General features: G+C 40.8%; 1 protein-coding gene across 3 annotated transcripts in view; it reads right to left on the bottom strand.

Annotated features, from left to right (window-relative positions):
• Positions 1 to 25235, bottom strand: part of kifap3a (kinesin-associated protein 3a) — a 181056-nt gene that overhangs the window by 71719 nt on the left and 84102 nt on the right. For all 3 annotated transcript variants that reach the window (XM_067990449.1, XM_067990448.1, XM_067990447.1), the window contains exons 12-15: positions 24082 to 24190; positions 19828 to 19940; positions 11040 to 11205; positions 3478 to 3603 (exon numbers count right to left, since the gene is read on the bottom strand). In XM_067990449.1, coding sequence (XP_067846550.1) covers positions 3478 to 3603; positions 11040 to 11205; positions 19828 to 19940; positions 24082 to 24190 — 514 coding nt within the window. The remainder of the gene's footprint in view (positions 1 to 3477; positions 3604 to 11039; positions 11206 to 19827; positions 19941 to 24081; positions 24191 to 25235) is intronic.

Raw genomic sequence — 25235 nt, 5'->3', positions numbered from 1 at the left:
GGAAAATATGTACTTCTATGATAAACACAGACACAAGCCGTGCAGCACCCCAGATCTTCCGCTCACTGAGTACCCAATTTCAGCCATACTGCTGTGGGTAAACAATGAAAGGAAGTTAGGCACTTCCTCACAGGGACAGGGACAGGGACAGGGACAGAGAGAGAGAAAGAGAGAAAATAAATCTGAAGGGATACATGTCATGCCACCTAGTTCACAACAACATTAGTGGAGGTCTGGAAGCAGATGTCCAGTTCTCTTGGATTCATGGATTGTGCCAATTGGGTGGGGGAAGGAGGAGAGGAAGCAATATAATAAATCTAATAAAGATAAAACCAGAACAATGTATCCCACTTGTGAATACACCTTAACATATTTCACAAGTGAAAGTCTCCATTACCAAGTAGCACTGCTATCAAAACCCACTATCAATGCTGAAACACCTCCCCAGTTACTTCACCAACCTTATTCTCAAATCAGAATAGAAGTTGAAGAAAATGAAGGCAGAAAAATGAAAAAAGATGCAGAAGCAGAGAAAATGCAGTCAGTCATTCAATCTAAGAAAGTTATAAATAATTTACTAGTCAGCCATCACAAATGTGATGGTACTCTTGGGCCCCAAACAGCGTTTCCCGGGCCATTCCCCCACATCTGATAAAAATAAAATGGCTAATTCCTCTTTGATCTTGTACAGAAGTTTGCCCTAGTCACTTCTAGGGCCTTGTTGCACAATGCTGAAATGGCTAGTGAATCGTTTGTTTCCTAATTTATGTGAATTATCAACGATCGATGTTCAACAGAAACCTGAAGTACTCCAACAAGAGCTGAACTACCAACTAGAATCAAAGATGTTGGGAGAACTGCCACGATTACAGAGACATGAATTATAGTTCTTCAGAATGGCATTGTAAATTGCTTCCTATACATATATTGTAGCTAATTCCTTATGGCTGTTTCCAAAAATCTTATAAAAAGCCTCACTTATAAACACAAAAGGATTTATTGCCAAGTCCAACCTCCTTTGGCTACCATTAAGAACCTGAACCACACAGTGTCAAATGTTCACTGCCATAAATGACACCCAACTTAAGGGCAGGGTGCACCCTAGCATCATTTAGATGCTTGATAGTATAAACTTGCAGCTGGCTTTATTACGTAAATCCATGCCACTTCCAGTTTCTCATCTGCTGCTTCTGTCCCCCTATCCATGAGTTCTTTTTTCCCCCACAAGTCAGAACTGCCTAGCGTAAACTATATATTTTTATGACTATTAGCTGAGTTGCTCAACAGTATAAATACAACAGCTACTCTAATCGCAGTAAAAGCTTGTGACATACTGCATCCAGATTAAAGCACTGATCCTCAATATAAACACACTGCAGCACACCCAACCAAGTTATTCATCTATTGCTGTTTTAGCTCCACTCGCTGAATACTACTGCAGGCACTACAGCAGTACTATATAAAACCATGCTTTAATAGTGAGGCACTTCCTGTTGCTTGCAAGTATTGTGACAATGATCATTCTACACTCACTGAGAAGTTGCATTGATCTGTGCATGCTTTAAATGAGGATCTTCAGTCATGACCAGACCCAATAGTGAATAACAATTTCAGATTAGACATGAAAATGTATGCTAAATGTTGTGTTAATTTACAAATCCATGCCAATATGCAAACCAGATACCAATCAAATACCTACAAAAAGAAAAATGAAAGATGTGGCTTCACTTGATCCAATATCAGGGCATTTTGACAGAATAGACGACGAGTCTGCCTACACACAATTAAGTCACAATGTGCAACAGGATACTTGCTATTATCGTACTATGTCTCTGAAGTAAAGGTAACAAAGGTAAAATATTCCTTTGTTAAACTTGGTTACAAATGAAATGATTTATTCTAATCGAAGTACATACAATTACCATATTCAGACAAGCTGATTCGCCTTTATCTAGTGATAAACCAATTGTTCAATTTTAAGACTGAAGCACTATTTTTGGAGTACAGAAAAAAATGCAGATGACATTATTTAATAAAACTTAGTTGCCCACTTGCCCTTTTAGATGTAGAATGTGTTCACTGTACCTTAAAAGGGAGTCTCACCCAAAGCAAAAATAAATCTCAATACAAAATAAAAGGGCTAAGGAAAGCTTGTGCTGTATTTGTGCGAACAGTAGCATTGTATACTGCTGGCAAGGAAAGGAACCAATACAATTTATACTAATGCCTTGAATTGCTTTAATAGGCTTGTGTTGGCAGAAGCAATGTTGGTGCAGATACTTCAAAATATATAAGTTATGGACTTGCACCAGGGCCTTAAGTTGTATTTTGATGAAACAGCAAATGGCTGCCAACTCAGAAATTTGAAGTGCAAAGTTCAGTCCGTTTTTGCTAGTACAAAGATATTTCTTCTATGTCGCTTTCAAGATTTTCCTCCTCCTTTTAGGTCATATTTACATCTTTTTGTCCATAAATATATACCCAGCATTGTAACAACTGACAGCTTAAAATTGTGCATCAATGCATCTGGTTGGCTTTTTCTGTTCCTCTATTCAAATTCTCAAGTGCTGATGTCGGACATAAGACCTGTTACATTGAAGTACTAGTAATTTACCTGTAAATTATGACCAGAGCTTAAAATAAATGAAATAGCTCCTGATATGCCCCTGTACTACAAGGATTCTAGTGTAGCAATTGCAGCATTGTCAGAAAGCCAATGAACAAATATGTGCAGCGTTGTCGCATCTTACTTTGTGCCAGAAATTTCTGATGAAAAGCCAATACTTTAGCTTGTTTTTGTTGGAAATTGTCTGGACTGAAGGGTGCAATTTTTAAAAAATATATTTGTTCTTGGGATGTGGGCGACATTGGCAAGGCCCCATTTATTGCCCATCCCTAGTAACAAATCTGGATATAAAGCCTTATCTGATGACAAATCATCCCAATTTAGCACTTATACTAACAATACTAGAGTTTAGTTTCAACTAAAGAAAAAACAGTGCTGAATGGCACAATAGACTTCGTAATGTATGGGGAACTGCATGGCACAGTAAGTTAAATACTAACCTTTCACCTCTGGGATCTGGGTTTAAATCCAGCCCAGACTGATGGAATGAAAGTCTCCTCTATCTTTTGGCTGTAACGGCCCTGTTGAGTTTGGGCACTCTCCATCCAGTCTGCTCCTAATATGGCATTAACTGGCAATCTCACTCAGAAAGGCCACATGACGCTGGTGTTGGAAATGGAAAAATTGCCACACTGCACTAGGCAGTACTCTTGAGTTTGGGGCTTAGACAAACTGTTATGGCCAAGTGCAGAGAGCTTTACTGTGCATCTCATTGTGCTTGATGCTGACAATGGATGCCTGAATTGGGAAGGGTTCCATTTCCCAGCACATCCCCCATGTTGATGAGCACAAAATAGAAAGAAAACAAAAAAATTGAAAATGATAAAGAAGTATATTCTGTGAACCCTTACCATTAAGAAGTTCAATGAGAGCTGGAATAATTCCCGATTTTGCTAGCATTGCAGCACAGGAATCGTCCATGGACACCGTGCCAATCATTATTACCACTTCCAGTACCAGATCATCTTCTGTTGAACCTAATAAATCAGATATACAAATACTTTACTGCAACACAATCACCAACATTGGAAATTACGGAGGCTCTGGCCACAATCTTCCAATCCTCCTTAGATATGGGGACGTGCTGGAGGATTGCAAATGTTACACCCCTGTTCAAAAAAGGGGAGAGTGATAAACCCAGCAATTACAGGCCAGTCAGCCTAACGTCAGTGGCGGGGAAACTTTTAGAGACAATACGGGACAAAATTAATTGGTACTTGGAAAAGTATGGACTACTAAATGAATGTCAGCATGGATTTATTAAAGGAGAATCGTGTTTGGCTAACTTGATTAGTTCTTTGATGAACTAACGGAGAAGGTCGATGAGGGTATTGCGGTTGATATCGTGTATATGAACTTTCAAAAAGCATTTGATAAAGTACTACATAATAGACTTGTTAACAAAATTAAAGCCCATGGGATTAAAGGGACAGTGGCAGCAAGGATACAAAATTGGCTAGGGGGCAGAAAGCAGAGAGTAGTGGTGAACAGTTGTTTTTCAGACTGGAGGGAAGTATACAGTGGTGTTCTGGTAGAAATAGTGGATGCATTAGTTGTCATCTTCCAAAATTCTATAGATTATGGAACAGTTCCTGCAGATTGGAGGGTGGCAAATGTAACCCCACTATTTAAAAAAGGAGGGAGTGAAAACGGGGAACTACAGACCGGTTAGCCTTACATCAGGAGTTGGGGAAATGTTAGAGTCTATTATAAAGGATGTGATAACAGGACACTTAGAAAATATCAACGGGATTAGACAAAGTCAACATGGATTTATGAAAGGGAAATCGTGTTTGACAAATCTACTGGAGTTTTTTGAGAATGTAACTGGTAGAATAGATAAGGGAGAACCAGTGGATGTGGTTTATTTGGATTTTCAGAAGGCCTTTGATAAAGTCCCACATAAGAGGTTAGTGTGCAAAATTAAAACACATGGGATTGGAGGGAATATAGTGGCATGGATTGAAAATTGGTTAATAGACAGGAAACAGAAAGTAGGAATAAATGGGTCTTTTTCAGGGTGGCAGGCAGTGACTAGCGGGGTAACGCAGGGATCAGTGCTTGGGCCCCAGCTATGCACAATATATATCAATGATTTGGATGAGGGAACCAAATGTAATATTTTCAAGTTTGCTGACGACACAAAACTAGGTGGGATCGTGAGTTGTGACGAGGATGCAAAGAGGCTTCAAGGCGATTTAGACAAGTTGAGTGAGTGGGAAAATACTTGGCAGATGCAGTATAATGTGGATAAATATCCACTTTGGAAGGAAAAACAGAAAGGCAGAGTATTATTTAAATGTTGATACAAAGGGACCTGGCTGTCCAGTCACTGAAAGCAAACATGCAGGTGCAGCAAGCAGTTAGAAAGGCAAATGATATATTGGCCTTCATTGCAAGAGGATTTGAGTACAGGTGGAAGGATGTCTCACTGCAGTCATACAGGGCCTTGGTGAAGCCACACCAGGTGTATTGTGTGCAGTTTTGGTCTCCCTACCTAAGAAAGGATATACTTGCCATACAGAGAATGCAGCGAAGGTTCACCAGACTGATTCCTGGGATGGCAGGACTGTCGTATGAGGAGAGATTGGGTCGATTTGGCCTGTATTCACTCGAGTTTGGAAGAATGAGAGGGGATCTCATTGAAACATATAAAATTCTGACAGGGCTAGACAGACTAGATGCAGGGAGGATGTTTCCCCTGGCTGGGGGGTCCAGAACAAGGGGTCACAGTCTCAGGATATGGGGTAGGACATTTAGGACTGAGATGAGGAGAAATTTCTTCAGTCAGAGGGTGGTGAACCTGTGGAATTCTCTACCACAGAAGGCTGTGGAGGCCAAGTCACTGAATATATTTAAGAAGGAGCTCAATAGATTTCAAGACACAAAAGGCATCAAAGGGTATGGGGAGAGAGCGGGAATATGGTATTGAGATAGAGGATCAGCCGTGATCATATTGAATGGCGGAACAGGCTCAAAGGGCCAAATGGCCTACTCCTGCTCCTATTTTCAATGTTTCTCAGCATTAGGACCGCTGCTCTTTCTGATATATATTAAAGACCTGGACTTGGGTATAGAAGGTTTAATTTCGAAGTTTGCAGATGACACGAAACTCTGAAATGTAGTAAACAATGTGTAGGATAGTAACAGACTTCAGGAGGACATAGACAGACTGGTGAAATGGGCAGACACATGGCAGATGAAATTTAACAGAGAATTATGAAGTGATACATGTTAGTAAAAAGAATGGGGAGAGGCAATATAAACTAGATGGTACAACTTTAAAGGGAGAGCAAGAACAGAGTGACCTGGGGGTGTATGTACACAAATCTTTGAACGTAGCAGGACAAATTGAAAAAGCTGTTAAAAAAGCATATGGGATCCTGGGCTTTATTAATAGAGGCACAGAGTACAAAAGCAAGGAAATTATACTAAACCTTTTTAAGACACTGGTTAGGCCTCAGCTGGAGAACTGTGTTCAATTCTGGTCACCACGCTTTAGGAAGGATGTCAAGGCCTTATAGAGGGTGCAGAGGAGATTTACTAGAATGGTACCAGGGATGAGGGACTTCAGTTATGTGGAGAGATTGGAGAAGCTGGGTTGTTCGCCTTAGAACAGACAAGGTTTTGGGGCGATTTGATAGAGGTGCTCAAAATCATGAATGGTTTTGATAGAATAAATATGGAGAAACTGTTTCCAGTGACAGAAGGGTCGGTAACCAGAAAGCATAGATTTAAGGTGATTGGCAAAAGAGCCAGAGGCGACATGAGAAAACATTTTTTTACGCAGCGAGTTGTTATGATCTTGAATGCATTGCCTGAAAGGGTGGTGGAAGCAGATTCAATACTAACTTTTAAAAGAGAATTAGATAAATACTAGCAGGAAAAAAATTACAGGGCTATGGGGAAAGAGCATGGGAATGGGACGAATTGGATAGCTCTTTCAAAGAGCCGGCACAGGCACGGTGGCCTCCTCCTGTGCTGTACCATGCTATGATACTATACTAACTCTTACTGGCAGAAACTAGTTACATCCAGTTCTTTAGTCTGAAGCTTTCACTTAGCCTGTTACTTTGCTGAGGGCCACAATTCCATGTAATGCATTATTCAAGGATCACTCACATGAATACTCCATCCTAGAATGAAGGTAAGGCTTCCACTTTCAACTGCTCTGCTGTGGAAATTGGCTGAATGGTAGCTAGACACATTCCAACAAGGGGGTGGCAGAGAGAGAAAGTCAAATGCCAAAGTCATGCTGTGCCATTTGTGCACATGGCAGAGTGGCTGGGTATAAAGGATATTGGTGGAGGTCTGACCATTGTCTAGAACATAGAAGGTGAGGGGCCGGGAAAAAAAAAGAAAAATAAATTACTGAGCTGGCTGGGGAAGGGAAATTGTGTCTCTACCTCTTGATTTGTTTAGTCTCTATGCACGACCCATCTGCCTGTGAACTACTGCTGGTGTTTGATGGAAGCTCTATTTCCTCTCTAGTGAGAGAAAGCAATAGAACATGACTAGGAAACACAAATATCCCAGCATTCATTGCAGAAGTGAACGGGCTCTATAGTGTGAGAAAGAGAGAACACTGCTGAATCCAAGTACCACAGCTTGGCTCAGTGGTAGCATTCTCATCTCTAAGTCAGGAGGCTGTGGGTTTAGGCTCCCCTTCAGGGACTTGAGCACACAATGCAGCCTGATAAACATAAAAGTTCCCATGGCACTTTTCGACCAACAGCAGGGAATTTTCCAACGTCCTCCTTCAACCGCCACCATAAACAGATTAAATGGTCTACCGTCTAATTTGCTGTTTGTGGCATTTTATTGTGTACAAATTGGCTGTCAAGTGTGCCTAAATAGTAAAGATGTCTGAAATTTAAAAGTGCTTTGTTGACATTTGGAGGATGTATTTATATAAATATGCACGTTCCTCTTCCTGCCACAGCAATATTCCATAGAAAAGCAGGCTGGGAACAGAGAAAAGTAATTGCAATGGTCTGATGTGGTCTACAAGAGAGGGGGAAGAAGTAGTCAGGTCAAAGTAAACAGTACTGAGTCAACTGAAATTTTCAAGACTGAGATTGATAGATTTTTGTAAATGGGTTAATAGAGGCGTGTAAATGAAGTTGAGGTACAGATCCACCATGGTCCAATTAATTGGCAGAACAAGCTCAAGGGGATGAATGGCCTACTCCTGTTCCTATCTTCCTATGTTCCTGTATGCAGTTGCACCGTTTTCCACAAATTGGGCCGCACCACATTTCTAGAGATTTTCTGAAAAAGAAGTGTGCCATGTGTGGATATCCAGAACCGACCTCCAGTAGTGAAAAGTCCAACCAGATTTGTTTTCTCTGTCCTTATTGTCATCATAGAATCATAGAAAGGTTACAACAAGGAAGGAGGCCATTCGGCCTATTGAGTCCGCACCAGCTCTATGCAAGAGCAATCCAGCTAGTCCCACTCCCCCGCCCTATCCCCGTTGCCCTGCAAATCTTTTCCTTTCATATACTTGTCCAGTTCCTTTTTGAAAGCCATGATTGAATCTGCCTCCACCACCCCTCTGGTAATACATTCCAGATCCTCCATGTCCTCTGGTTCTTGACCCTTCCGCCAATGGGAACAGTTTCTTTCTATCTACTCTGTCCAGACCCTTCATGATTTTGAATACCTCTATCGAATCTCCTCGCAACCTTCTATGTGACAAGGAGAACAGCCCCAGCTTCTCCAGTCTATCCATGTAACCAAAGTCCCTCATCCCTGGAATCATTCTAGTAATTCTTTTCTGCACCCTCTCTAAGGCCTTCACATCTTTCCTAAAGTGCAGTGCCCAGAACTGGACACAATACTCCAGTTGTAGTCAAACCAGAGTTTTATAAAGGTTCGTCGTGACTTCCTTGCTTTTGGACTCTATGCCTCTATTTATAAAGCCCAGGATCCTGTATGCTTTTTTAATCGCTTTCTGACCATACGTCTCTATACATTCTCCTCTAGCTGGGGAGGATTGATCAACTTGTCACAAGCCGATACCATCAATTCCAATTGAAAACAGGTAGGACTCCTCCCCGTCCCCCTCCCCAAGAAAAAGAGGTGCCAGAAGGGGATTACACTTGTGTGATTATTGACCCCAAACATTGCTTGCATAATTAAATAGGTCTGAAGACATTTGGTTTTAATGAAAGGTAGCATTTAAATGTTAAGATACAGCATTAAAATGATCAAGAACACCTTATATTACTGGAGCAGGACCGTACATAATGAAATAAAAACCTATTATAAATGAAGAAGTTGCTCTGAACAGGAATTAAGTGCTACAGAAACTTTTGAGATTATGACCACTTTGGGGAGGAAAATTCCACCATGCAAATTACATAATCACCGCAAATTATAAATAGTCAACAGAAAATGTAACCAGAACCAAAAAGCTTTCACACTCTAATGACAGAGCTCTTTTAAACTTCATTGTGGCCAATTTCTGGTTAAATTTATGACTAGAAAAAAAAATCCAGTTGTCCTTGGAGTAACGTAACACTTATCAAAGATCCTTCATGGTGTCAGGTGCAATCGTCTCCAATGAAAAGAATTGTTTGCTGTTCATCAATTCAGATGAGATGCCAACTGCAAACCCAAATGGACTGAGCATAGTACAAAAACAGGCTTATAAAATGGAGCACGACCTTATGACAAAAGCAATATATTATGGAAAGAATGCCAAATTAAAGAGTAAATTACTAACATCAACTTGGGAAAGGGGTGAGGAGGGCTTACCATGCAGTTGCACTAACTGTGATTAAAGCAGGCTGGTTAAGCAATGATGCGCAGTGCAGCTCTTAGACACCTCCTAGTGGATAATGGTGGCCTAGGCACGGACTGCTCATCAAGCCCCTTAAGACACGGAAGCTGCATTGTGATCAGAGACAGAAGTTTACTGAAATTGAATAAATCAAATTCTGTATTTTTTTTTTACATGGGATTCCGACTGGTGTTTTGAGAATGAAATTCTGTGTTTTTGTCATGGAAACTGTAAATTGGTGGCCGAGATTATGACTGCTGAGATCCAGCAAGGAAACAAAATGGGGAAAAGTTGACAACAGCTTGGGAAGCAATTCCATTTTTCAATTACCTTTTCTTTAAAAAAAAGTTTTTTTTTACAAACATGTTAGTTGTGGTTTCTTTATTCCTTCTGAATACCTTTGAAACTCTTTTTAAAATTTGTTAACTACAATACATTAATAATTCTGACTAGTAATTATAAGCAGGGCCACTAGAAATTCATGGCCAAGTTTTTAAATCACAAGAATCGCTTCCCCATCCCCCAAAAAATCGTGCTGCTTGTTCTTCGAATCACCCATTACTATAACTCCGTCTTGCTGTTGCTGCTCCAGGAGTTTGAACTCTACTATACACTGGGAGGTATTTCTGATCTTGCAATAGATCAACAAGTTCAGGGGTGATGGTTGACTGAGACTTGGAGCGAAATAGGACATAGGCAGCAGAGTTTTGTATAGGCTGAAGGTTAATGAGGGTGGTAGATAGGAGGCTGGCCAGGAGAGCATTGGAATAGTTGAGTATGGAGGTGACAAAGGCATGGATGAGGGTTTCAACAGCAGATGGACTGAGGTAGGGGCAGAGGAAGATGATGTTATGGACATGGAAGTAGGCAATCTTTGTGATGGAGAGGATATAGGGTCGGATGTTTAGCTCGAGGTCAAAGAGGATACTGAGGTTACAAACAGCGCAGTTCAGCTTGAGACAATGGCCAGGGAGGGGGATGGAATCAATGGCAAGGGTACAGAATTTGTGACAGGAGCCAAAGACTATGGCTTTGGTCCTCCTAATATTTAACTAGAGGAAATTGATGCTTAGAGTCAGCAGTCTGACAACAAAGGCAGTGGATGGGTTGAGAGAGATGGTGAAGAGATAGAGCTGGGTGGCGTCAGTATATACATGAAACCTTGCCCCATGCCTGTGGGTGATATCGCCGAGGGGCAGCATGTAGATAAGGAAGAGGTGGGAGCCAAGGAAGGGAAGTTGGATAGCCAGGAGTTTAGTGGAAATGAGATCAAGGGAGCAGGAGCTGGATCTCATGGACAAAATGAGCTCAGAGAGCACAAGGGGATATATGAGAGAAGCTAGAGAAATACACAGGTTCAGGGCTTGGACAGTGGGGAGTCTTGGAGTTGGTTTGGCTTGGTAGGCAAGGGGAAAGAAGGAATTACTTTTTTGTTTTATCAACAAAGGAAATGATAAATATATTTGCCTCATTTTTTTTGCTTTTTACAAGATTGCATGCCCACAGGTTACAAAATAATATACTCCACATCAAAAATGTGTTTTGCAATTTATAAACTCCTTAACTAAATTTTACAATCATATTTTCATTACTCATCGGTCAGTATAATCTACCCCTTCAACAAACCTGGTTTCAATTTGTCCTTGAGGAAAGGAACTAAGTTATACTCCTTCAGTACAAGCTCCCAGTCTAGATCCGAAATTGTGAGATTTGCAAGTGTTCCGAGACACTCTATAACAAATTCTTCACCTTCATTACTATTGATCTGAGCTGCCAGGTCCCCGACGTAGTCCTGAAAGACAATAAAGTATTCAAATTGTGTTTTGTTTTCCCTCTGAAGAACCTGGATCTATACAGTAACAAATAAAATAAAAATTAAAACTTAATGCCACATGAGGAATCCTGCTGAGTACCAGAGCACATTGTAAATTTAATTTTCTGGGATTTCATGAAGTTTAAACAATCAACTTGCAATTCAGTGCATTGTACAAGGTTTTTTATTTAGCGGCTGGAGTAGTCCATGCTCAATATTTAAAAGCTAACTTTACAGTCAAATCTGAGAACCATAAATTTAATGGTGTTAAACCTGTGATTGCAAGAATTTCAAGACACCACTACTAGTAAATATTAGTAAAATGTAGCATTACAGTAACTTAATCACAATATCTATATGCACTCTCTTCATATTGCCTGCCTGGTACTAAGGTCTGCCTGGCTCAATCAGAATTCATTTTGTATATTCTTGGACACGTGCTACTGAAGTAATTTTTTTTTCTGATCAATTACCCATTTTCATTTTCTATGCAATAGGAATTTCCCAGATAGATAGTATCTATCGTTTGCTGATACCTGGACCAGTGTGCACCATATTGCTTCAAGTGGTAGTTTGTTACGCCGACGTTTTTACTGCCTAACTCTTCATAACTCAGAAGTCATTTTTCTATAATTTATGACCTAAAGATTAACAGATAACTTTCCAATAGTGCTTTATGAGCAGTCATGACATTCTTCTATGGATGCAAAAGATAGAATTCTCCCAAAAGAAGGAAAAGGAAGGGACAGGGATGTGTACACTATTGATAATTTTAGAAAAACTGCCACTCTGTGCTTGGAGTAGCTGGTATTCAACTAGGAAATTGAAGCAGCACCTAGTTTATAAATCTGCTGCTATTGCAACTTAAAGTTGCAATTTTTAAAAAAACCTTTATGGTTCTAATAGCAGCATTAATTGTTATGGTCTATATTAAGTTCAGGTTGATTCAGGCTAGGGATTAATATTAAACATTCCCTGATGGGGAAACCCTCTGGGAATTTTTTTTGGAACTCATGTATACATCATTTGTTTTCCATTAACTGAATTAATGCCTGATAGGACTCCACTGTACCAAACAACTAGTAGAATATCAGGGATCAGTACTGGATCCTCAACTGTCTATAAAGCTTTCCAAAAAACGGTTTTAAATGAGGAAGTAATTACTAAAAATAAAACACAAAATGACTTGGAAAGACTTTGCATCAAATGGGGAAGTAACTAATGGCCTTTAATGCCACAGTAGTGAGTTAGAGAATACATAGCCCAGCTGTCTCCCTTATACTGTATCATTTTTACAAACATATGTATGAACATACGAATTAAGAGCAGGAGTAGGCCATTCGGCCCCACGAGCCTGCTCTGCCATTTGATAAGATCATGGCTGATCTGATTGTGACCTCAACCCTACTTTCCCATCTATTATAACCTTTGACTCCCTTGTTAATCAGGAATCTATCTAACTCAGCCTTAAAAATATACATTTTTGATGACAGCATAGTAATCCAAGGCATGCGAGCTGACCAAGTGATCTCAATTGCTCACCTTTGGCAATACCAAAACCTGATCAAAACCATCAGTCAAATCTCACTGTCTCAATGACTTACAATGATAACAAAACCAAACAGGAGTTTAAGGGAGATTTAGAGGAAGTGACTGAGGCACAGTTGAAGAAATAGGTTTTAAGAAGGCTTTTGGAGGTGGAGAGAAATATGGTATAGAGCAACGGTTTAGGAATTGAATTCCAGAGTGCAGGGCTATGACGACTAAAGGCTCTGCCACCAAAACTATCACAGGGAGAAGGGAAAGAGATGCACATAACTCAGAAAAGCATACGCTATGAGTTGGAATATAGGACTGGAGGAAGCTGCAGAGGTAGGATGGAGAAAGGATTTAGAAATGAATGCATCGGGGGAAAAAAATCATTGAAGGCCAGCAAGGAATGGATCGGTAAATGTAAGTAATATGGGATAGGATTTGTACAGCAGGGTTCTGGATAAGTTGGATATAGGTGGAGTTCAGAACCCTGCTAAGGACAGTGTTACAGCAGCTGAGTTTGGAAGTGTCAAGGTGTGGATCGAAGTTTCAGTGTTGGTAGGGATCAGGTAGAGACAGAATGAGGTAATATTGCAAAGATGGAAATTGATGATCTTCGTGATAGCCCAGATGTTGGGCTTGAAGACGTTATTGAATGGCGGAGCAGGCTCGAGGGGCCGATTGGCCTACTCCTGCTCCTATTTCTTATGTTCTTATGAAACAGAACATCAAGGCTGAAGACAGATAGTCATGTCCCCTCCCTCCCACCATCCACCATACCCCTTCCCCCCTGTGTGAATAGCTGAGGACATGGACGGACTCAGGGGGCTATGGTGCAATGTTTCTGAAGAAGCAGAACAGGGTGGTTCCAGTATTGCCAATGAGAGCTAGAGAAGTACTGGCTCATCCACAACTTGACAGTTTAAATTTCACTCACAACCATTGCTGGAAAGCAGCAGAAGCTAATTAGCAATAATTGTTACTTTGGCATCAATGAACCACCTCTGTCAATGGAAATTCCAGTAACAACCACTTCATTCAATACACAATGAAATGCCATACTGATGCACCAATCTGGAGAATCTCCCTGGTATCCCTTGATTATAAACCTGATGCTTGAAAGGCACTATTAGATTCTGCATTCACAAACTAGTCACTTGTGTCATCAATGACAAGTTACTAAACTGGCAAAATCCCATCTTTTAAATTTAATTTCAGTAAGAGAACTCTATAGCATAGAATTCAAAATGAAACTGCATCAATGAAATTGATCTGTAACCCAGAGTATTGGAGGCCCACTGAGTTCCTGATATTCATCAACTGCCTCCCCAACAATGGTAAAGAATGAAATCGATCAGATGATTACGCTATTTACCAACAAATTAATTCATGAAAAAACAAGCAGTGCCTAACTCCTTTTATTGTGGCTTGGTGAGGACTGTTAATTGAGCCATTTATGGCTAAAGTACTGACTATTGTCTGGGCCAGAGACAGTACAAAGATACATTGAAGGAGAGGGTTCAAGAAAAAGTATTCAAGCATGGGACAACAGTGCAGGAAAGCATGGTTTGAAAAATAAGGATGAAGAAGTTAAGCCGGCATAATTCCTCCTTTAAGTGGACAGTCCATATATGAAATATACTGCTGCTTAATGTGATGATACAAAAGCAATGGACTATTTTTAAAAAGGATTCCCCTCCACTGTAGTTATTTTTTATTCGTTCATGGGATGTGGGCGTCGCTGGCGAGGCCGGCATTTATTGCCCATCCCTAATTGCCCTTGAGAAGATGCTGTTGAGCCGCTTTCTTGAACCGCTGCAGTCCGTGTGGTGAAGGTTCTCCCACAGTGCTGTTAGGAAGGGAGTTCCAGGATTTTGACCCAGCGACGATGAAGGAACAGCGATATATTTCCAAGTCGGGATGGTGTATGACTTGGAGGGGAACGTGCAGGTGGTTTTGTTCCCATGTACCTGCTGCTCTTGTCCTTCTAGGTGGTAGAAGTCACGGGTTTGGGAGGTGCTGTCGAAGAAGCCTTGGCGAGTTGTTGCAGTGCATCCTGTGGATGGTACACACTGCAGCCACTGTGCGCCGGTGGTGAAGGGAGTGAATGTTTAGGGTGGTGGATGGGGTGCCAATCAAGCGGGCTGCTTTGTCCTGGATGGTGTTGGGCTTCTTGAGTGTTGTTGGAGCTGCACTCATCCAAGCAAGTGGAGAGTATTCCATCACACTCCTGACTTGTGCCTTGTAGATGGTGGAAAGGCTTTGGGGAGTCAGGAGGTGAGTCACTCGCCGCAGAATACCCAGCCTCTGACCTGCTCTTGTAGCCACAGTATTTATATGGCTGGTCCAGTTAAGTTTCTGGTCAATGGTGACCCCCAGGATGTTGATGGTGGGGGATTCGGCTATGGTAATGCCGTTGAATGTCAAGGGGAGATGGTTAGACTCTCTCTTGTTGGAGATGGTCATTGCCTGGCACTTGTCTGGCGCGAATGTTACTTGCCACTTATGAGCCCAAGCCTGGATGTTGTCCAGGTCTTGCTGCATGCGGGCTCGGACTGCTTCATTATTTGAGGGGTTGCGAATGGAACTGAACACTGTGCAATCATCAGCGAACATCCCCATTTCTGACCTTATGATGGAGGGAAGGTCATTGATAAAGCAGCTGAAGATGGTTGGGCCTTGGACACTGCCTTGAGGAACTCCTGCAGCAATGTCCTGGGGCTGAGATGATTGGCCTCCAACAACCACTACCATCTTCCTTTGTGCTAGGGATGACTCCAGCCACTGGAGAGTTTTCCCCCTGATTCCCATTGACTTCAATTTTACTATGGCTCCTTGGTGCCACACTCGGTCAAATGCTGCCTTGATGTCAAAGGCAGTCACTCTCACCTCACCTCTGGAATTCAGCTCTTTTGTCCATGTTTGGACCAAGGCTGTAATGAGGTCTGGAGCCGAGTGGTCCTGGCGGAACCCAAACTGAGCATTGGTGAGCAGGTTATTGGTGAGTAAGTGCCGCTTGATAGCACTGTCGACGCCACCTTCCATCACTTTGCTGATGATTCAGAGTAGGCTAATGGGGTGGTAATTGGCCGGATTGGATTTGTCCTGCTTTTTGTGGACAGGACATACCTGGGCAATTTTCCACATTGTTGGGTAGATACCAGTGTTGTAGCTGTACTGGAACAGCTTGGCTAGAGGCGCACCTAGTTCTGGAGCACAAGGCTTCAGCACTACAGCCGGGATGTTGTCGGGGCCCATGGCCTTTGCTGTATCCAGTGCCCTCAGCCGTTTCTTGATATCACGTGGAGTGAATCGAATTGACTGAAGACTGGCTTCTGTGATGGTGGGGATATCGGGAGGCGGCCGAGATGGATCATCCACTCGGCACTTCTGGCTGAAGATGGTTGCAAACGCTTCAGCCTTATCTTTTGTACTCACGTGCTGGACTCCGCCATCGTTGAGGATGGGGATGTTTGCAGAGCCTCCTCCTCCCGTTAGTTGTTTAATTGTCCATCACCATTCACGACTGGATGTGGCAGGACTGCAGAGCTTTGATCTGATCCGTTGATTGTGGAATCGCTTAGCTCTGTCTATTGCATGTTGCTTCCGCTATTTAGCATGCATATAGTCCCGAGTTGTAGCTTCACCAGGTTGGCACCTCATTTTTAGGTACGCCTGGTGCTGCTCCTGGCATGCTCTTCTACACTCCTCATTGAACCAGGGTTGATCCCCTGGCTTGTTGGTAATGGTAGAGTGAGGAATATGCCGGTCCATGAGGTTACAGATTGTGCTGGAATACAATTCTGCTGTTGCTGATGGCCCACAGTGCCTCATGGATGCCCAGTTTTGAGCTGCTAAATCTGTTCTGAATCTATCCCATTTAGCACGGTGGTAGTACCACACAACTCGTTGGATGGTGTCCTCATTGCGAAGATGTGACTTCATCTCCACGAGGACTGTGCGGTGGTCACTCCTACCAATACTGTCATGGACAGATGCATCTGCGACAGGTAGATTGGTGAGAACGAGGTCAAGTAAGTTTTTCCCTCGTGTTGGTTCGCTCACCACCTGCCGCATGTCCTTCAGGACTCGGCCAGCTCGGTCAGTAGTGGTGCTACCAAGCCACTCTTGGTGATGGACATTCTGTGCCCTTGCTACCCTCAGTGCTTCCTCCAAGTGGTGTTCAACATGGAGGAGGACTGATTCATCAGCTGAGGGAGGACGGTAGGTGGTAATCAGCAGGAGGTATCCTTGCCCATGCTTGACCTGATGCCATGAGATTTCATGGGGTCCAGAGTCAATGTTGAGGACTCCCAGGGCCACTCCCTCCTGACTGTGTATCACTGTACCGCCACCTCTGGTGGGTCTGTCCTGCCGGTGGGACAGGACATACCCAGGGTTAGTGATGGAAGAGTCTGGGACGTTGGCTGAAAGGTATGATTCTGTGAGTGTGGCTATGTCAGGCTGTTGCTTGACTCGTCTGTGGGACAGCTCTCCCAATTTTGGCACAAGTCCCCAGATGTTAGCAAGGAGGACTTTGCAGGGTCGACTGGGCTTGGTTTGCCTTTGTCGTGTCCGGTGCCTAGTGGTCCGATGCCGGGTGGTCCGTCCAGTTTTATTCTTATTGTGACTTTTTTTAGCGAGTTTTTACAACTGAGTTGACAGGTTCCTCAACCATGTCCGTCCCATTTCCCGTACTTCTGCCCTCACCCATTCCCCTCCCTTCCAGAACCATAGTAAGGTCCCCCTTGTCCTCACCGGTCTTCACATTCAACGTATCATCCTCTGCCATTTCCGCCACCTCCAGCGTGATCCCACCAACATACACATCTTTCCCTCCCCTCCCAGCATTCCGAAGTTACCGCTCCCTCCGCGACATCGTGGTCCACTCTTCCATCACCCGCTCTCCTACCCATGGCACCTTCCTGTGCGAGAGTAGGAGAGGCAACATCTGTCCTTTCACCTCCTCCTTTCCCACCATCCAGGGCCCCAAACACTCCTTCCAGGTGAAATAGGGATTTACTTAACCTTCTTTTAATTTAGTATACTGTAATCGCTGCTCACAATGCAGTCTCCTCTACATTGGGAAGACCAAACGCAGATTGAGTGATCGCTTTGCTGAACACCTCTGCTCAGTCCGCAAGCGGGACGCTGACCTGCCGGTCGCTTGCCATTTTAATTCCCACTCCCACTCTGACATTGGCCTCTTACACTGTTCCAATGAAGCGCAACAGGAGTTCAAGGAACAGCACCTCATCTATCGATAAGGCACTTTACAACCTTCTGGACTCAACACAGATTTCAGTAACTTCAGATCATAACCACTCCTCCCATTTTTTCAGACAGCAAATACTGGAAGTGGTTCTGATGTTGCTATTTACAGCTCCTCGAGACCCATCTTTTGTCCCATTACCACCCTCCTTGCCTTGCACCATCATCCCTTTTGTCATTTAATCACTCCTGCCCTCCACCCTATCACAGACCTTCCTTATTGTTCTTTCCTCCACCACCAACACCCCCTTCCCCTGGCTCTGTACTTGCTTAAAAACTGTTTAATCTTCAACTTCTTCCAGTTCTGACGAAGGGTCATCGACCTTAAACGTTAACACTGTTTCTTTCTCTATAGATGCTGCCTGGCCTGCTGCATATTTCCAGCATTTTCTGTTTTTATTTCCCGATTTCCAGCACCCACAGTATTTTGCTTTTGACTTTTAAAAGGAGTTCGACACGTTTTTGTTCCTGGAGGGTATATGATAAGTACTGCATAGGATATGGATCTAATGATTAAGAGATGGGTGTTTGAAAGGAAATTAAAATGGGAATGGCAAGCAACAATACAGAGATAGGGAATAGGATAATATTCTGTTTTACGGACAATTGATTCCATGGTCTAGATTATAGATGAATGGGATAAGCTGTGCTAAAAAGCCTTTTCTCAGTATTGGATTCCTAATATTTGTTAATCACCATACTTACTAAAAAAAACTGAACATAGCAAAAAAATAAGTTGTGATATTTGCAAGTATAATCCTCTCCTGCATCACAGGACATAGAGAAACAGTAATTAATATAACAATTTCCACACCTAAATAGGCTAGTAGCTCTCGTACAAAACCATAAAACACCCACCACCTTCCTTTACCCTTTTCTCAAAGGTTTAGAAACAAATTTGTACTGTATTGAGAGAACAAGACTGACATGTTTTGCTACATTACAGATTGACCTCGGTCTCATTTTTCCAAACTGTTGCAAGACACACATAGCAAATCTTTGTTCCCACTGTTAACGATTAGATCATTTTGAAGTTTAAAAGTTTCACATTTTTGGGATTTCTTTTTGTAAAAAGGCTCTTTATACATGTTTATCATGACCCAAAGGTGGGGAAATATAATTATGTACTGGCTTTTTGCCACCTTCTTTTCTAAAACAGCACAATATAACCAATCCATGTTTCTTGGACTATATTGAGCTTGCCAACTTTATTTCTTTTAAAAACACAAAAAACAATTCTGGTTCAGATTAATTATAAATCTTCACAGGCCTCCCTTTTGAATGCAGTGGAAATTTTTGTTTTGAGGCTGGTAGGCGTTGAGGCCATGGGAACATCCTTTGTGTGACAGTGCTCTTTATATTCAGGACAATCCAAATACGACATTTTTTTTTTAGGAGGGAAAGGAAAACCTATGATCAAGGTTCGTGGAATCAATAATGAGCCATAGGATTCAATTCCACAACTTTCCAGTCAAGGGAGAAGCAATCCAGAGAAACTACTCTCCCCTCCTCCTAAGGGACCACTCTTACAAACTATAGATAGTATCTGGCAATCAGGAGTTTGAACCCTTATGTTCAGATAATGGATGCAAAATAACAGCATGACAGAAGCAAGCACTGCTACATTTGTGCTTTTGTAAAAAAAAATATTCTTTGTAGCAGTCAACGGGGGGAGGCAGATCAAGGCAACCAATCATCAAGTGATTTTGAGTTAACTACATGTGCATGCACCCAAAAAACACACCCCACAAGCACTGCTCCTAATTACTTACAGGTAAATCGCTCTATGGTACTTACAATGAATAATTTTTTGGTTAGACCTTCATGCTGAGAAATGTTCCTGATCATTTTCATCAGTAGTGAATCCTTGAATTTGAAGGCTCTTTTCATTAGCATTTTCAGGCCATTTCCTAAAATGTATAATGTTCAAAGTCAGCCATCTTGAGTCAATTTTCTTAGCAAAATAGTATGATTAGACATGTACCCACTTCAGCAGTTTCCTGATTAACTATGTTCCATGTCAATTATTTAGTATTGTAAGTAAACAGGAATAACTACATCTCAAATCAAGGGATTACAAACATTAATTCCATTGATTTAAAAATGAATGTTAAAAAAAAGACGCCAACATGGAATCCTTTCAAAAATATGAAGTTTCTTGCAATGGGATATCATATTTGTTTGTAAATGAAATTCCACACTGATTTAGTCCAACAGTATCAAATCAGCAAAGATTACAAACACAGAAAGTATATTGTGGAAGAATACATGGGACTCAAGCTATATTAAAGAAATACTAACACGGTAATGTTCAAGTTACCCACAGATTACTTGTTCAAAAGGAGTCTATTACTGATGCCTGTGTACTCATGCAGTACCATGATAGCAAATGTTTCATTGTGCTGCAAATGTTACTCTAAACGAAAGGCACCAGCAGTTCATTGAATGAAAGGAGATCATAACTAATGCAAGCATTGTAAGTTTTGCAGGGCACAAAGAATCTTAGCACAGTGTGGAGGCCACACTGCTGGAATATAGGGCACTGCTCTCATTCTGCAGAAGTGAATACCAGAGTGAAAATATAAATATACTAAAAAATACATTTAGTACAAAAGTGCAATAATTACACAGAGTGGGCCCGAATGCACACCAGCACCAAAACCATGAACTTGTTACGTTGGTCCCACTTGGATAAGCATATTAAGTCAGTAGTCACAGGACATCTTAATATTTTCATTTTTAAAAAATCACAATGGCATTAGATTTTACAGCAGCTGACTGAAAATCTTTAACAGTAGATACAAGTAGTTAGTACAGTTTTTGCATGTGGTTGAAAACAAGCTGAATTTTGCCACAATTAAGCCCACAAAGCTATTCAAGACCTTGAGGAAAAAAAACCCAATTTGGTATTGCTTTAAATGAGGCCAGTTTAAATGTTAAATAATATGGACATATATTTCAGAATACTTTTAACATAAAAAGGAAGTCCCATCAGATCAGCTGCTGTCCTGCTGGACACCAGAGATATCAGACAGCAAAGGACCAAAGTGCATTTTTGTTCATTAACAAGGCAGTTGAGCAGTCAAATATTTTAACTAGAGAAAAAAAAAATCTGAATTTGCAGAGGCTTTAGTCCCACTAATCTTCGCTTGCACTCAAAGTATTGCAACAGTGTTTTGAGGTCATGTTGAACAGCCTCAATCTCAAATATTACATTCATCCTGCAACCTCAGTCAACTTTCTCTAATTTGAGAGATTGCTGTGTTTAATTTAAGTCGCAGGTGAGGCTAAAATTCAAACAATCTTGCGAAACATCCTAAACTAAATAGCTCCAGAATATATTTAATTACAATGTCCATATCTGTTACTGTACTTTCTGCAAACCTGGTCACACCCATCTTATTGGCACAATCCTATAATTTTACCTTTTCTACCTGGTATTCAGTCATCTCCCCTAAACTCTCTCCCATGGATCGGCACCCTTTCTCCTTATTTTCCTTATAATATACCCTAGGACATCTTGTATCTTAACAGCGCTATATAAATTCAAATTGTGTGGTTGTCATGCCCTGCACAAGGTCCAAGAAACTACACAATATTACATTTTGCCTAGATCTTCAATACAGAAAACTCATCAATAAATGGCTGCCACAATGTTTATCAATTTGACTTTACTTAGCTATGTTTAGAGCATCCATCATGTCCTTTATGGGTATACTTCAGGTTCCTAACTTTGATTTAAATTAAAAGAAAGTGAAACTCAAAGAAGGAAATGGATGTTATATTGAAAAATTGAGAGGAATTCAAAATATGCAAAAAAATCTTTTTGATCATTATTCCTTTAGTCTCTATTACTAATTACATAGTTTTTATATTAAAAAAAATATTTATTTTATGACTAGTAAAGATAGATCTTGATGTCACAATCAATTAAAATTTCTTATTGCTATGTTTTTACTCAAAATGCTTTCTGAATCAGTAAAGTTTAAGGGACAAATATTTCCAAGTGTGAGATCTTATTCATTTAGGAATAATATTTAAACATTCCAAACATAACTTATAAACTAGTGGAACATCACTCTGTACTGCTAAATACCTGAAATTAAACATCGTTTTGTAATCAAATGGTCTGATAAGACCAAGAATTGTCTAATCTTGGGCCATTATCCCTTTGAACCAATTGTGGGCACTTATTTGTAAGAGAATGCAGTGCTATATTCATAATCATTAGATAACTTAGTTCTGAACATTTATGATGTATCTTTTGAACCTGCTCATGAAACCCAACACAAAAGTTACTGAATTGACAGTGTTCTCTGAACTTTTTAAGTAACAAGTCAACAGTGCAAAGTGTCCCAAATTGTCCCCTTAAAGGCGAATATAAATCAAAACATTTTTTTTTATCCCTAGGCAGCCTAACAGCAAACACATTATTTAATTTCAAAATTCACATTATTGATCTGCAAGGTCCAAATGCTTGCAAACTACATTAAAGACCCTTACTGATTTCAGTAATAAATGAGTTATACTGTAAATTCTTTAGGTAAAAAGCTGGCCTATTCATGTCCTTTGTGGGTACACTTCAGTTCCTAACTTTGATTTAAATTAAAAGAGAGTGAAACTCAAAGAAGGAAATGGATGTTATATTGAAAAATTGAGGAATTCAAAATGTGCAAAAAAACTTTGATCATTTTTCCTTTAGTCTCTATTACTAATTACATAGTTTTTATATTTAAAAAAATATTTTTATATTTTCTGATGGAGTGCTGTAAAAGAGAAAAAAACACAACAAACCACAAGGACTGCTACCTGCAGCTGAAGAAGGTACAAGATTTCAGTTCCACAGTTTTCAAATAAAACATCAGTGAAAGTGAATTACTTACAAATTACAAGTAATTCCCCAATAAGAATGTTCATCACAAATAGTTCTGTACAGTTTACATTTTAAAAATCTTAATTTACAATACTGCATGCAACGTATTAAAACAAAAAATGTCATCCTGTAAACTCTTTCTGAATCAGGGTGTACATAAGTATCTTGTGCACACATATACTGGTAGCAGTACAAAGAAAAAGTGTGTCTGTAGTTTTCTGACAAAAACAGGTATCACTTGTGACAACCAGGACAAAAGAACTGTAAACATTCAATGATCTTACTGGCATCCAAAATGTGTGGTCAATCAAGCATAAGTGCCTCTCTCTGAACTTCAAACATTTAGTAAAGTAGATTGAAAGGGTTTGCAGGTTGCTGGTAAGTGTAAAATCTGTTAACCTGCATTTTATCAGCTATGCTGACCAGAAGGGTTATCCTCAAGTTATCTTACAAGAAGTCAGGCCCTCTACATACAACTTTTAAAAAATTAAAAGGCATGGAACAACTTATACTCATATGACAGCTACATCACTGAAATCCCATAATTTATAGCACCCTACTGAAAAGGATATAACTCTGGAATGTGGATTCAAAAATTAATGCTGCAGTTATATTGGGCTACCAGACTGAGCTTTGCAGCCAGAAACACCCAAGTAATTCTGCAGGTTGAAAGTCACAATCTAAATACGTGGAAAGTTACTCCGCTCCTTGTCCAAAATGTTTATTGTTTTGATGGCACAGGTGGGAGCGTTCACACTTTCAAAACGTTAAAAAAAAACTTCGCTTGAGTGTGAAAAGTACTTCTGACCATTAACGGACCTTCTGAGCACTTAGAAAGCCTGCCTTGACACCATTCCATGTGACGTGGGGTGTGAGGCAGCATCCAGAGGAATTCTCAAACCATCATGTTCCAAGAGTCAGCTTGGGGCCTGAATCCAGTTACATTGCCGTTCCTGCATTGGATATTGTAAACTTCTTCACAGTGACACAAAAGCAGATGTATAACTTCACCCTCAATCTATGTGCAACTATTATTACATACTGTTTAAAAATCACAATTATAAATAAAAGGTGGTCAGAAGTGGAAACTAAATCTAAGGTTACAGTCTCTCTGATCTGGATATGAAAAGTTAGGATTCTGCTTCACTTTAGGTATCAGATTTCAGGTAAATTCTTACCTTCACAGATCAGTTGTGCATTTCTCTTGTTTGAAGCTAAGTTAATACAAAAGGATATTAATTCCATGTCAATGTGCTCCTCTGCGCATTCAAACAACATCTTCATTAACTGTCAACAGAATAGCACACAAAGGTATCAGTTCCTGCAATTGCTCTTCAATGTTCAAACATTACTGCACCCTTTCTCTACAATATATTTACAGCTGTTCCTTTATTTAAGCCGAGAAATAAAGTAACATGATGTGCACCTTTTCTTTTCAAATGAAACTGTAACTATCCAACCCACTCCTGGACTGTAGAAATACTTTACACATGGTTTGACAGCTACTCAATGGTAATTTTAACCTCGGCGGGAAACTGACTGGATCAGATTGGCCGCCGTTTTAAACCCGCCTAATATTACATTCCATTGACTTCAGTGGAAACTAAAATTGGGCTGGGTGCAAAACAGCCAATCCAATCCAGTCCAGTCAGTTTCCCGTTGGGTGGGTTAAGTTAAAATTTCCTCCTAAGTTTCAAGTAGTTGAACACTTAAATGTGAAAAAGGTAATAAAGTTTCACTCCTAATAAAACAATTGCTCCAACTTGCTAGCATTGGCTGCATCCATTTTCAAGTAGGCTGCGAGGAAAGAAGCCACATGGAAGCAAGATGATCCATTATAGGAGGTTAGGGATGATGGTGGTGTTGGGAGTCATGGATAAGGAATATTGGCCAGCTCATCTGTCTGAATCACTTCCTATAGGTCCAGTGGGGGCAGTCACTGAGTAGCCTGAAACTCACTGTTCCAATCTCACGGCTTAGTGATATATCACAACAAATATCCTGCAAATGGAGAAAAAAAATGGAGAAAAAATGGAAAAAGACAGGGTAAAAGAAAACACTGAAAAATGTCTGGAACTAGAAATCTCGAACGGAGCTCCACCTGTAACAATGGATAAGGTTGGTATAGTGTTGAGTCACACAGACCAGAAGGTTCCATGTTCAATACCAGATCTGCACTGAGTTAATAGCTCTCAGCCACAACGGTTAGTGTGCTACAATTGGCCTTAGCATCTTTGCATTAGGGAGAGGGGAGGGAAAAAAAATCAACTAGAGTTCCCATTGCTAATTGGTATCCAGTGACCCCTGCTGTAAAGTGTACATGTATGGAAGT

This window comes from Heptranchias perlo, chromosome 9 (genome assembly GCF_035084215.1).
Source record: "Heptranchias perlo isolate sHepPer1 chromosome 9, sHepPer1.hap1, whole genome shotgun sequence".
Lineage (NCBI taxonomy): Eukaryota > Metazoa > Chordata > Chondrichthyes > Hexanchiformes > Hexanchidae > Heptranchias > Heptranchias perlo.
This window is presented reverse-complemented; position numbering and strand designations above follow the sequence as displayed.